The sequence below is a fragment of the Coenobita brevimanus genome, chromosome 50 (assembly GCF_032717465.1).
Source record: "Coenobita brevimanus isolate Jiangsu-jjx chromosome 50, ASM3271746v2, whole genome shotgun sequence".
Classification (NCBI taxonomy): domain Eukaryota; kingdom Metazoa; phylum Arthropoda; class Malacostraca; order Decapoda; family Coenobitidae; genus Coenobita; species Coenobita brevimanus.
This window is the reverse complement of record NC_137003.1, coordinates 47,951,916-47,966,849: the sequence shown is the minus strand read 5'-3', so window position 1 is coordinate 47,966,849 and position 14,934 is coordinate 47,951,916. Positions and strand designations below refer to the sequence as shown.

Below are 14,934 nucleotides of genomic sequence, written 5' to 3'. Positions count from 1 at the left end.
GAGAGCAAACTTCCAGCAAGAAGGAAAGGTACAAGTTGAAAGACAATGGAGAAAGAGTTTACCTAGGCAGGGTGTAAGCACAGAAGCACAGTTCTTGAGAACAACAGGAGGGACTCCATCAAGCCCATATGCCTTGTTAGTATTGAGGCCTGTGATGGCAGAAAATACATCAGCTGAAGAAATTTAAATGTCAGCCATGAGGAAAGCAGAGGGGGGAAGTGATGGAGGAACAGCACCGGAATCGTCTAAGGTGGAATTGGAGGAGAAAGTCTGAGCAAAGAGATCTGCTTTATCAGTAGAGGAAATAGCTACAGAGCCATCAGAGTAGAAAAGAGGAGGGAAGGACGATCAGGTAAAGTTGTTAGAAAGGTTTTTGGCAAGGTGCCAGAAGGAGCAGGGAGAATTTGAGTTGGAGAGTTGAGAGCATTTAGTATGGATGAAATTATTTTTAGCAGAGCAAAGAACAGACTTAGCACAATTCCGGGCAGAAACATAAAAAAGATGTGATTCAGGGGTGGGTTGGCTCCGGTACCTTTTATAGGCCCTGTCCTTGTTGTGGACAACATTAGAAAAAACATGATTAAACCAAGGATTTCTTGCAATAGTCAAAGGATATGAGAAGGGAATGTATGCTTCCATGCCCGAGAGAATAACCTCCATAATGCGCAAGACATCCTCAGATGGTTCCCATCCATGGAAGCAAGAATCATTCCAGGGAAAATCTAAGAAGTACTGCCTGAGGGCTTCCCAATCTGCAGCTCCAAATTGCCACAATTGACATTTCTTTGGAGGGTCCACAGACCATACTGGAGTGATAGGACAGGTTAAGGTAACAAGGTTGTGATCAGAGGAGCCCAACGGAGAGGAAAGATTAACAGTGTAAGCAGATGGATTAGATGTAAGGATGAGGTCAAGTATGTTGCAGCTTTCTCTGAGGCAGCAGGGATATGGGTAGGGTGCTGTACAAGCTGCTCTAGGTCATTAAGGATAGAAAAGATGTAGGCTTGTGCACCAGGTGGATCAGTGAAAGGAGAGGAGAGCCAAAAGTGGTGGTGAATATTGAAATCTCCTAGAATGGAGATTTCAGAGAAAGGAGAAATGGAGAGAATGTGTTCCATGTAGAAGTAAGATTGTCGAAGGATTTTTGCTATCTCCAAGCTCTTTTATGGAAGGTAGATGAGTTGCCCAGTAGAGAAGGGGTTTATGAAAGCTATAATGTAACTGGTATTTCGAGAAGTCTCTCCTAAGTTAAATCAAATAATCAGAATGAGACAAGAATAAAGCAAAAAATAAATAAATATACTGAGGGTGTTAACAAAACAAGTTTGCAGTCCCTATCTATAATATTGTTTTAATTTATTTGCAGTTTGGCATAGAAAACAGTGCATTGGACTCAAACAGAATCTTCAGTCTGAACGTGAAAAATGGCCCTGATGTACTTTTCCAGTTTGGATTCCTGCTGGACAGGTTAGGCTGTCATTTTGCCATAAGTTGTGTGTCATATTGCAGTAACATTTCTTATTGAAATTTATTGGTGGATAACCTTTGTTTCATATGCCTTGTTTTTGTTTCTTCTTATAAATTCATTCTACCTTCAAGTGAATACTTGCCTGCAGCACAGAACAGTCGTTTTTAAATTTGTCTTCAATGTGTGCAAGCAAAATGCTACTTTAAGTAAGATGTTAAAAGTCTGTCTATCTATCTATCTATTGCCAGACGCCTGAAACCCATAAGGGGTGGCCACAGACAAATTGCCTCCATGTTGCCCTGTTCCCCGCCATTTCACTGCCCTGCTCCCATTTCACACACCCCTCTCTCATATACCTCTCCACTCCCTCCCTCCATCTTATCCTTGATCTCCCCCTCCCTCTCCCCCCCTCAACCTCACTCACATACACTCTCCCCATTAGTTTCTCACTCTCCATCATCTCCAAATTGCCAAACCACCTCAGTGTGTTTCTCCTAATGCTTCCTGTCACATCCACATCCACACCACAATGCTCCTTCACCTCCTTATTTGTCAGTCTGTCTCTCCATGTGACTCCACATGCTCCTCTCAAATAACTCATTTCCACAGCTCTCACTCTTGACTTCTGTCCCTCCGACAAGGCCCAAACTTCACTTTCATACGTTAGAGTTGGTATCACAATACAATCATATTGTAACTTTTTCACTTCCATGCTTACTTCCCAGTTTCTTATCACTGCATTCAAGGAACCAGCTGCCTTTCATCCTTGCTGTACCCTTTCAAGCACTTCACCCTCCAAACTTCCATCCTTACTCATCACACTACCCAAGTACTTAAATGCATTCACATGTTCTGTTTCCTCCTCATCCAACCTCACTGTACATTCCTTGACTTCACTACTCTTGAAGACCATAACTTTACTCTTCCCTACATTCACCTTTAGATTCCATTTCTTATGTACTCTCCCAAACTCATCCACCAAACCTTGCAGCTCCCCTTCGTCTTCACTTAACAACACAGTATCATCCGCAGACAACAGTACAGGGAGTTTCCAAACATTACCCTCTCTCATTAGGGCTACTCCAACATCCACTGCCCTACCTAGTATCTCTTTTATAACCCCATCCATATACAGATTGAACAACCTTGGCGACATGACACATCCCTGTTTCAATCCACCCTTCAAATAGAAAAATTCACTCGGTTCACTATCCACACGCACTGCAGCCTTAGCACCCTCATACCTACTCTTCACGACATTCAACAACATCCCATCTACTCCATATATTCTTAATACTTTCCACAATCCTTGTCTATCCACCCTGTCGTATGCTTTCTCCAAATCCATTAAGACCGCATACAATTTCTTTCCCTTCTCTAGAAACTTTTCCACTAAAGATCTAAGAATGAATATCTGATCTATACAGCCTCTTACCTTCCTAAAACCTTTCTGTTCTGCTCCAATTAATTCCTCTGTTATTTCCCTATCTCTGTCAATAAGTATCCTACCATATACTTTTCCTATTACACTAAGAAGACAAATATCCTTATGATTACCACATACTTTTTTTTTCCCCTTTTCCATTGTACAGGGGAATAATTATACCTGACTTCCAATCTTCTGGGACTTTACCTTCCTCCCAGGCCAATCTGCACATCTTCCACATCCATTCTACTTTTATCTCTCCCCCATGCTTCAGCATTTCACCAAACACACTATCAATTCCTGGGGCACTCCCCATTTTAACTTTCTTCATTGCTTCCACAACTTCCATCCTACTGATTTTTCCTCTCTTCTCACATCCCTCCATCTCTCAGCCATTCCCCAGCCGTTTCTACTTGCATTACTTTCATTCTCTATGTTCAGCAGTTCATTAAAGTGTTCTCTCCATCTACTCACTTTTTTCCCCTTCTCCACTAGTAATCTACCATTTTTATCTTTCACTCCCCAACTGAGTTCTTTGGCACCCTGTCTAACTCTCTTTACCCCATTCCAGAACTTCTTCTTACATTCCCTTCACTTTACACTCATATTGCTTCCAAATTCCTCATCCACTCACTTCTTACTCACTCTTACTAATCTTTTCACCTCTCTCTTCATTGCTGCATATAACTTTCTCTTCCATCTCTCAACTCCGATGCCCCTGTTTTTCTTCTTTTGTGCCACAGCCTCTCTCACCTCTTCATTTCACCATGCTGTTCGCTGCAACCCCTTTCGTCTTCTCTTCACCCCACACTCCACCTCACATGCTGCACAGATTTTTTTTGTGAATATCTTGTGCACACCTTCCATGTTCCCCATCTGCTCCAATCCATATTTACCCAATCACTCCTCCTTTTCTCTCTTTTATTCAGCCCTTTTTCCATCCTCTTGTAACCTTTCCACCCTCCTTATTTGAGGTATTTCCTCCTGTCCTTCTCTTCTTCTATTTCTCCATTTCATTTGGACATCGATTCTGACCACCACTTGGTGGTGGTCAGAAAGTCCACTCTCCCATCCTTTATATACTCTTGCATCCATTACACACTACATTAAAAGTACTATGGTTATTTTATGACAAACAAATATTTTAATGAACCATAAGCAACTTAAATTAAAGAATAGATGGCAGTTCATCAGCAGTGTACCATAATAATGGACAACTTAGGACAAACTGTACTTGCTAATTGTTGATGTGTACGACTAATGATACATAATAAATTTTCGTGGATTTTTTTTTCACTGTTTCTTTGCTACTAATGATGAGTAATTTATTTTTGTATGTGTTTTTATTTTTTTCTTCACTGCTTTCCTGTATCCTGCCATCAGTGAGAACAAGTTCAACACAACATTGCGTCTCCTGGAGAGCCTCCTTATTGTTGATGGCCGGTATGACTTGACAGGAGGTTTCATCTCAGCCTCATCATTCAATGGGTCAGCCCAGGCTACTGTGACCCTTCCTGCAGGACGTACACTGACCTCTGACCTCACTCTCAGTCACACTCTCAATGGCGACCAGCACACTTTGATGGTCAGTGGTAATTTGTTCATTGCCAGCATGAAGGCATCCCCACATTAAAATACAGCAGTTACAGTTTCAACTTAAATTCACCTAGAATACTCATGTTTGTTTACATTAACACTAATGGCTTAAATGGAGGATGTTCTTGTTGCTACTTTACTGGCTTTTTGAAGAGGCATTAGGTTAGAACCAGAAAGTAGCTTTGTTCAGATGAGGTTAGTTTAGGCTGAATTATGATTCAGTGACATTTGAAATTGCTATCAAAATGAATCACACTATAAACTGCTGTGAAAATATAAGCTTTATGTAAAAAATCTCTGTTTATATGAAACTGCAATGGAACACCCAGATTTTGTCTTATTTCTCTCTCACATCTCTAGGCCTCGGCTAGCATGGATGGTGAGAAGGTGGAGGGGCAGTTGACATTTGTGTCACATGACGGGTGGTTTGATGAGGATCTTACCAGCCTCAACTTAACATTGATCACACCTTTTGACCACCTAGCCAAGTTTGGGCTTGCATTCAGTGTGTCCGGGGATCCTTCAGAGCTCAACTTTGCTGAGGTTTTTGTGGATGATATTAAGGTATATTGCTGGAAATGTTTGTTGACGCACTGTATGTATAGAGTATGTTTTGTAATTTGAGAAGGGAGCTAAGGCGGTGACAGGACCTGGTGCTGGCCAATCCTAAAGAGAAAGGATAGGTCCTTACAGATTATATGAATCTCTGAATCTGAATGAGAGCCTTATTAGTTTATTGTTGCTGCGCCCAAATGATTTTATTCAACTTGAGTAAAACCTGTGGTACTGAACTGTTATGTTGAGGATGTGTCTAATCCACTCCAGTGTGAAAAGTGTACCCTTAGCTGAACAAAGTCATCAGGATATGGTGAGCGTAAAATGACAAAAACATCCCTGAGCTCAAGTGGGTTAAGGTACAGTACAGTGCTGGTGAAGTTTGTTAAGGTATGGTGAGGGAAAATTGGTTAAAGAGCTGAGCTTTTCCCTTTTAAGCTCCACTGGTACTTCTAAAGCTGATACATTATGCTGCTAATTTCCACTAATTTACAGTATTAGTTTTATGGAAAAAGTGTTGTTTACAAACACTTCCTTTACTGCATTCATTTTTTTTCCCATTTCTGTGTGAAATATATTTATGATAATGATGATGATGATGATGATGATGATGGTAATTATGATGATGATGATGATGATGATGATGATGATGATGATGATGATGATGATGATGATGATGGAGATTAAGATGATGATGATGATGATGATGATGATGTTGATGATGATTGCTGACTTCATTTTACCAATAATGATGATGATGATGATGATGTTGATGATAATGGTGATGATGATGATGATAATGATAATGATAATGATGATAGTGGTTGCTGACTTCATTTTACCAATAATGATTATGATGATAATGATGATTATGATGATGATGAAGGTGATGATTGCTGACCTCATTTTTCCCTTTCAGGTCCGAGGTGAGGTCCAGTTGGGAGATCTAACGAACATGGGTATGAGTTTGGAGTTCACAGCAGGTGACCAGTGCATCACCCGACTCTTTGCCCACCACCAGGAGCAGTCTGGTGGTCTCCTCTATAACAGCAGTGCAGGTTTGATACTGACAGAGCAGCATGCGTGGGAAGTCAGAATGACGACAACTCTCAGAGATCCTTATGGAGCTGAGGGTCTTTCTACAACTTTGCAGCTTGAGACGCCAGTCCTTCCAGCACCTTTCCATTTCCACGCTGGGTACAACTTGACGCAGGATCAGTTTGGCATTGATCTGAGGACTGGCATTGGGGAGAGTGAGTTATCAACACTGGTGTCAGGCCGCCAGGAGTGGTCTTGGCAACGGCACATGCTGCATGCACTTGCTAAGTTCAAGTCACCCTGGACAGAACCTATGTCCCTGAATTCCACCTATGACCACAAACAAGAGAGTATTGGAATCAACTTGGATTTCCAGTCATCTTTTGAATATTTTCCCTCCTGGGTAGCAGAATTTGGAAGCAACTATGCTAAGCCTGAGGACTGGAAGACGTATTTTTACCTCGACTACAGAGACCTGCAAGTCTCTGCTGCCTTTGTCCAGAACAAAACTTATGGTGGACTTGTTCAGCAGTTGGATGCAACCATAAACACCTTTTCCATGACATATAATGTTGACCTGGAGATGGACAAGTATATCATATCCAAGGTCAAAGGTCGCTTTACCCTCTCTAACCTGTTTGATCATAACATGGATCTCACATTTGACCACACCAGGGAGGTGGATAATCTTGTGACAAAGGCATCTGGTACCTGGGATGAACACACCTTTGAAATAGACCATGTGCTGAAAGTGAGGGATTCCTATGAGTGGTCTGACTCCCTGGAGGTGACATTAATGGGAGATGTTGGGGTGACCAAAGCAAAAATCACCTATAAGAGTGATGTGAACCTGCCATCAATTAATTCAACACTGGACTTTACATCACAGTGGACAGAAGATTACAGCGAGACACTGACAACAGGGGTAAAAAACATGACATTCTTTATCAACTCGGAGTCAGTTTATGGAGATAATACTGTGATCTCAACAGCTTTCACATCAAGAGGTCATCTTAATTGGGATCATGCAGATACTGAGCTTCAGGTATCTTCATCTTACTTTGATGACCTTGAAGTAAGGTGGAAACATGATTTTGAGTCTGGCAGTTTGGTTTTAGGAGAGATTACATATGGTAAAGAATTCCATGTCCATGCATGCAGTGATCTGAAGCAGGAGAAAGGATGGGAAGGTCTTGAGTTTAAATCCTATGACTTCACTCTTATAACCAACATCACCAGTTTGGAGGTACATACCAAAGCTTCAGTGAGTGCAAATGCCAACCTGAATGAAGAGGTGGAACTACGATGGAATGAGTATTATTTACAAGCAGCATCTACTCTGTTTGAGAATGGGGAAGCCGATGTTGTAGTAAGTGATGCAGCCACAGAGTATCGAGCCAAATTTAAGCATGAAGTAATTGAAGACCTACCAAGTGCCCACTTCACAGTCACCCAGAATGGGGAGGGTGTTGCTACATTAAAAGCCAAAGCTGAGTCTCTGGCCCCACAATTTGCAGTTCTCTCTACTCTTGAATTATATGGGGAGAATAATAATACTTGGCAGAGTGGGGAACTAAAAGTTAAAGTGGACCTTTCTGAACTCAATGAAGGTTCTTTCAAAGGCAGTGCAGATCTTGAGTCAAATCTGGGAGGTCTAGAGGACTTGGGAGGACACCTTGATTTGGAGCTGAACCTTCTGGCTTTGCTCTCTTGGAGTGGAGATATAAATGGAGAATTGTATATCCAGGATCAGAGCTATAAGGTTGGTGTGAACAGCTCCCTAGAAGTCAGTGATGGCTTTAGCTTTAAATATGGAACAAGATTTGAAATTTTTCAGTCCAACCAGACTCAGAATTTGAAGGATTTTATTCTTATTGCATCCATGACTAGTGATGCTGAGTACCTTGGAAAAGTAACAGTTGTTCTAGATCATACTATGCCTCCTAAGTCTGTAGGAATTAGTTATAAAGCCCGCTATGGAGACTTCAAAGGGTTCCTCATGCTGGGTGATGGTATGAAGTATGAGCTATCCTGTCGCCTCTCAAGCAGAACTTTAGACATAAATGCCAAAGGGATCGATGAGATGGGGACAAAATTCCAGTATCTCCAGGGTAATATTGGATGGCTGATTGGGAGAACAAAGGTGATTATCACACTCAACATGAATTCTGACATCGAGGTCATATCAAGGATGAGTGGCTCCATGGTTGTGCAGCAGAAGAGAGATCTGGCAATTACAGCAAAGTTGACAGTTAATGATGATGTTTTCACTGGAAACTTGAAGCTACATCCAACAAAATCCAGATATCGTGTTGAACTAAAGTTGGACAATAAAATACTTTCACCTTTTGAAACAGATATCATTCTTGATTTGTCACTTCTGAGACAGGGCATTGAATTCAAATCAAAAATTGATTTGAATGATGTAAAAGATTGGTTTGAAGGAAATCTAAAACTAACTCTCCCTGAATCATACTTGAAGCTTAAAACACCTTTTGATGAATTTAAGAGCTTCAATCTCAGTGTAACTACAGAGTTAGAAGAAGCTTTTGGTGCCTCAGTAATCATCCAAGCTCCTCAGTTCTGCTTTGATGTCACTGGTGAACTTGGTAAAGAGTACCTAACTGCAGTATTCAAAATTGATTTGCGGCTACACTGCAGTGGTGACCCTCTGTTTCTCTTCAACTTCAAAAACAATTTCGAAAGCAACCCAGTTAGCATTTACAGTGACTTAGAAATCCCAGCTCTCATAGATCCCTTCAAACTGAACATCACTGGCCACCTTGAACATGATATGATTGACATGCAGGCAGAGGCTGACTTGACTGCTGAACTTTCCCTTGGACTGTCTTTGTCTGGAAAATGGAAGGAGGAGGACTCTTCCCTCCTAGTCCGCTATTACCACCCACCCTCTAATGTCACCAGGTTCCTCATCAAAAGCTTCCTCTTTCCATCCCAGTTTGAGGCAGCCATGGAACTGCAAGGGAACGACCAGGTTCTGACACTACTAGCTGACTATAGTGTCAAAAAGCAGCCAATCAAGGTCAATGCTACCCTTCACAACTCTATATTGGGCTATGAGATGAATGCCAATCTTGTCTTTGAGGCCAGCATCAAAAGTCAAATAGAGGATGTGGATTTGAGGTTCAGCATGGAGTCTGCTTTTGCAAATGCAAGTCTGGCCCTTTCATATGATGAGCCACAGGATGATCTAAAGGAAATTACCTTCAATCTCAAAACTCCCAGAGGAGATGCAGAAGGTACAATCACATATTTGAAGGATGAAACCTTCTCCTCGTTCAAATCTGAGATGACATCAAGTCTCCATTCATTTGAAAAATACCTTTTTGAATTGCTTTACGAAATTAGTGGTCCTGTACAGAAGCTTACAGTGAAATCAAGCCAAGATCATATTGAAATGGAGTTTAATGGAGTTAAAAATGTGACTGATACCAAACTGGAACTGACTGGTACATTCACCACAACAATTCCTGATTATGAAAGACTTGATATCCAGTGGATTCAACCAGTAAGGGTTGCATCAGAAATGGAATATGAAGGAAGAGTGACTGCATTATTAGCAGGGGAGAAATTCATGCTTGAAGGCAAGCACAGTAAAGCTGATGATTTGTATGAAGTTGAGGTTGCCAGAACTACACCTCTGGATCATGTTTATGCAGCCAGGATTGCATATCATAACCACCATGGAAATAACAACAAAAAGAATATTGAAATCTTCTTTACTGTACCACACTTTAAGCCCGAGGAGGTTAATATTCTGATTGCTTATGATCTCGACAATAAGTCGGCAGGTGTTATCTTCAGCAGTCCAAGGGGTATGATGGGAGTTAATGGAACATGGGATTATGTACCACAGAGATATATTGCTGCATCAGCCATGTATTACTTGTCATTCTTTGATCTTGGGAGTTACACTATAGATTTCTCTCTTCCCCTAAGGAGCCAGTATGAAGATACCAGCATCAGAGTCATGTGCTCACATCCTGGTGTAAACTTTGTGTCTCAGTTGTTTGTTGGGGGTGATCTGACCACAGGTAACTTTACCCTTGTCATGAACTCTACCTCTGATCCTGTTGACAGAGTTTACAGCCTTAGTTACATTAACCAGCAATCCTTTACACTAGAAGCACAGTTTGACAAATGGAATGCCCTAACAAAATGGTCACTAACAGGGCCTCAGATATCATTTTCTTCTGGTTTTTTTGAATGGAAGTCAAATTTTCCTGGCTATGAAGCACTAGAGGGATCTTGGAGTGTTGGTGAAAGGAATCGGATGTATTTTGGACAGCTGAGAGTGAATGTACAGCGGTGGGGTGAAGTGATAGCTGCTGGCACGCTGGACATGCAACGGTCCCCTTTTGACAGGCCATGGAAGAAAGCCCAGTTTGGTGGCCAGTTTGAGTCACCTTTCACCCAGACACATCACCTGCATGTAGAGTATGACCTTGATGCCCTCACACTACAGTTGTACTACCAGCGTGGTCCTGACACATTCCAGGTTCAGTGGAATGCTAGATTTGACAGAAGGGCATCATCATTTGTCTTAGTCGGCAATGTTCCAATAAAAGGAATTTCAACCTTTTCAATTACCTTCAACTTCAATCTTGAACAAACTTATCGTGCACGTTTTGAAGGAATTATTGAAGACTCGACTCTAGATAGTAGTGTGGATATATCTTCAGATTGGCTCACTGGCTCAGTAAAGTTTTCCCTGATGTCACCATTTACCAGGCCAGGCAAGGCTATGGTAGACTGGTCCCTTGTACAAACCCCATTAGCTTTCAAGGTAATCATCAGTGCAGGAGATTACTCAGCAAAACTGAAAACTTATGTAGAATACACTTGGGACTCTCTTGATTTTGAATGGCAGATGTCAACAACACTTGAGGAGACATCATCTTTTAGCATCAAGTTTTCGTATAAGACATCTGAAAATAGAAATTTTGATGGAACATTTGTTGCAAAGGCTAATGACCATTTCTTGAAAATGAAGTCAAGTATTCATGTTGGTGATGAAAAATTCTTACTGAAATTTGCTGGAATTGTTAGTGTGTTTAATGTTCGTGGCTCCTTGGAGGTGGACATCAACAAGTCTGACAAAAATATGTACAAAGGAACCATCACTGGTGAACTACCCAGACATGGAAGATTTTATTTAACCCTCTTACTGGACCCATACCAGTTGAAATTAAGTGTCAAACATCAGGCAAGGGAGGTGTTAAGTGTCAACATCTCCAGCCACCAGTCCAAGATAGAGCTGAAGTGGACAGATTACTGGACCTTTACTCTAATAGCACAGGCAAAGGATGAGCCAAAGCACAGCAACTTCAATATATTTTTCTCTGGGTTTGATTGGGAGCCATCTACCATTGATCTGACATACGTGAAAGGTCGCACACAGCAGTTGAACTTCACTCTGGATAGTCCATTTGTACCTCCAGTGAAACTCCATGTTACTTATACTGTTGCTGCTGATCACAAATTCACAGCACATCTGACACTTGGTGAGAGGTCTTATGAGTTAAATGGACAGGCAAGAGTGCGCTGGCGACAATCCAGTATTAACCTTGAACTAGACTCCTCTGAGGACCCTGACAACCCAGTGCAGCTGTCAGCACACTACAATATCAAACAGTTCCTTGTAGGGAGAATGAGGACTGCTGAAACTATTGCATCACTGGTCTTTGAATGGGGACAGAAAGTAGAGGTCACCGTGACAGGTTTACGCAACAGAGATCGGATAAAACTAGATACAGTAGTTACCACTCCATTCAAAGACCTTCCTAAGCTTCTCATGGGCTATGATGGAACACTTAGCCTTAGGAATTCTGTTATTGACTTTGCCTGTACAGCCTATATTAATGGGACACAAAATATTGTTCTCTCAGGTCACACCAAACTGTCAGACAAAGTTGATCTAAGCTGGACCCTTCGCACTACCTTCCCATGGCTCAGAGAACTGGCTTCATCTCTCCTCTTGATGCCTGGACAACTTAAAATTAGTGTCCAGTATAATGAGGAAACATGGACGGCTGATTGCAAATACAAGCTATCCCCACACTTCTTAGTCTCCTGTAATTTTGAGACACCAATCATCGGATATGAAGAACTGTCTCTCTCAGCCTCCTCAGATTTTCGAAATGACAAGTTTATTGGCAAGTTCGAGTTTTTCTGGCCACAGGAGCAGCATATTGGCTTAAGAGTAGACTTTCAGAAGTGGAAATTAGAGATCAACTTAGAAACTCCGTGGGAACCTTTTAGAGTATGCTCTCTTGATGTGTCCTTCACAACAGAGAGTGAGAGACTGATGTTTTCTAGTGAGCTGAAATGGGATGAACACAGTATAGAAACAACTTTGTCTTTCGATCCACAGAACCTTCAGTTCCTGACAGAACACCAGTTGGACAGGGAGAGAATTAGTCAGATCAAAGTGAAAGGCAAGAGAGATAGAGAGGCAGTGGAGGGTTCAATTGAGCTAAAATTGCCTTTTGAATCTCTCAGGTCCTTGATAGCTGTCCTAGAAATTCGGAATCAAGAATTTGAGGCTAAACTTTCAGTCAATGATATAGTAAATACAATAGAAGGGAAATACTCTGTCCAGGGTGGAGAATTCAAGGCTGACCTTCCACTTGTTGGAAACTTTAAGTGGTCATTAGAAGCTGAAAGTTCCTGGCAGAAGTTAGAGTCAGAGTTAAGTTTTCATCTTCCCCAGATGGTGTCACCAGCCACCACAAGTCTTAAGTATAATTTCTTAACAAGTAGTGGTTCTGGTTATTCCCCAATTGAGATCTCATTTAAGGTGTCAGCTGATGATAGAGAGCTGTTCTCTATTGATGTTGCAGTTGGAAAAGAAGCAGTCATCTCTGTGAGCCTTTTGAAAAACCACTTGAAAATTAAATTGGTCAGTCCAGGTGCAGAAGAGAGTACCATAACCTTCATCATTGAGACAGAGCATTTGTACCTGGAAAAGCTATCTGTAGTCATGATAACAAAGACAGATAGAGACAGGCAGCTAATAGACATCACTTTGAGGATAAGTTCAAAACTGCGGAATAAAAATACCCAGCGTCACGTGTTACAATTGACAGCTGACAAAGAAGACTCACTTATCCTTGTTAATCTAAAACTTGAAGGAGACCTCATTATAGTTCCTTATGCAGCTAAGCTTTTGATCCCCATGAACCTGTTCTCAGAAGATGATGCTGAGCTGAAGATAGAGATAGATGAAGGAAGTGAAGAATTATTTGCTCTAAGTTATCAGATTCACCTTGAAGACAGAAACTGGATTGCTCATCAGATCATGACCATCAATTTCCGAGATCTGCAAGCCAAGCTCCTTGTCACATTAAAGAGAGATTCCTTTAGAGCTGAACTGTATTACCCAGGACCTGACTCAGCTCACATTCTTGACATTTTCTGGTCCATGGATGTGTATGAAAATGAATATGTGTATGGTGCTGAATTAAACACTCCATCCCTTAGGGAGTCCCCTATAAAATTCAAGGTACAGTTTTCACGTGAAGGAGAATATCAAGGATCTCTCAAGGTTACCTATACAGAAGGAATGAAAGAGCTGAATATGCAAAGTGACATCCACTATGATTATTGGCAACAACAGTTTCAGGTTATGTCCAGAATTGATTCAGACTGGATAGGTTTGTATTCTTTTGAAGCAAATGCTGATTGGAGTAGAGATATCACTTTCTTTGCCACTTTGAACACCCCAGAGGAGGAACACAGAGTAAATGTTGAAATAAATCCTTTCGCCTACACCATAGCAGTGTTCCTCAGCTCACCATGGCTGCCAACGGGAGATATCAGTTTCACTGGGGAAGTTAATGTTGATTATTACCTAACCAACTTGAGCCTGGAAACAGATCTTAGGGCAGGGGAGAGGGAACTGAAAATTGAGGCTAAGTTTGAGAACATTGGTGAACGCCGCAGAAGCATTTACTTGTTAGTTGACCTAGATGGGAGCCGGGCACTTTCTCTGTCTGCGGTGCTCTCCCACGAGCAAAGACTCCTTTCCTTGGACATTGATTTCTCTAGTGATATTTTTTCACACCTGACCACATTTTTCAATTTCCACTACGAGTACAAGGAGAGAGGCTTGTATATGTCAGCAGATTTAAGTAATGTATACTTTCTAGGACATGAAGGTATCACCTTGAGAATAACAAGTGGAGGAAGCTCATGGGGGGACTTGCAGCGATTTGTCTTCACAGCGCCAGAATATGAGTTTGTGTTGGCATTGGAGCTAGACAGCTACTTTGGAAACTTGAGGTACAGGACCCCTTATAATGAAGCATATCTCACAGTCTCCCAAGACCTTTATGGTGAGGGTGAAATTCGTATTGAGCTTTCAACCACCTTTGAAACTGTTGAGATATTTCATTTTGTAGTGAGGAACTCTGTTGCTGATGATCAGAGTATTGACTTTATTTTTGTTCAAAATGGAGAAAATATTGAATTTTTCCTGAGCCTAAGTCCTGATAACATATTTGGTAGAACTTTAAGAGTAGAGGTAAAGACACCTTTCCCTGGCTATGAAAAGATGGTGCTGAGGACTCCAAGGTATGTCCCTGGAAAGTCCGTTGGGGCATTATTGGAACTTCCTGGCTGTAAATTTGGTGGAGAACTCAGTTTCATTTTCAGGCATGTTTTTAACAGCTACCTAATTTTTAGCCTTTCCCTTCCATTTGAGAAATATGAGATGGTATCCCTTCGTTACATATTCACTGTGGGTTACGAGTACACAGTGGAAGCACGGGTAGGAAAGTTTGGGTTTACAATATCACTCTCTGAGATACCAAAAATCAATGGACATGAT

At 41.4% G+C, this 14,934-nt stretch overlaps 1 protein-coding gene across 1 annotated transcript in view; it reads left to right on the top strand.

The window, feature by feature from the left end:
* The window catches only part of LOC145399781 (uncharacterized), a 95,158-nt gene that overhangs the window by 47,093 nt on the left and 33,131 nt on the right, over positions 1-14,934 (top strand). Inside the window, exons 25-28 of the mRNA XM_080272330.1 lie at positions 1,367-1,467; positions 4,278-4,479; positions 4,851-5,054; positions 5,965-14,934. The exon at positions 5,965-14,934 is cut by the window's right edge and continues 1,011 nt beyond it. Of these exons, the coding sequence (XP_080128456.1) occupies positions 1,367-1,467; positions 4,278-4,479; positions 4,851-5,054; positions 5,965-14,934 (9,477 nt within the window). The remainder of the gene's footprint in view (positions 1-1,366; positions 1,468-4,277; positions 4,480-4,850; positions 5,055-5,964) is intronic.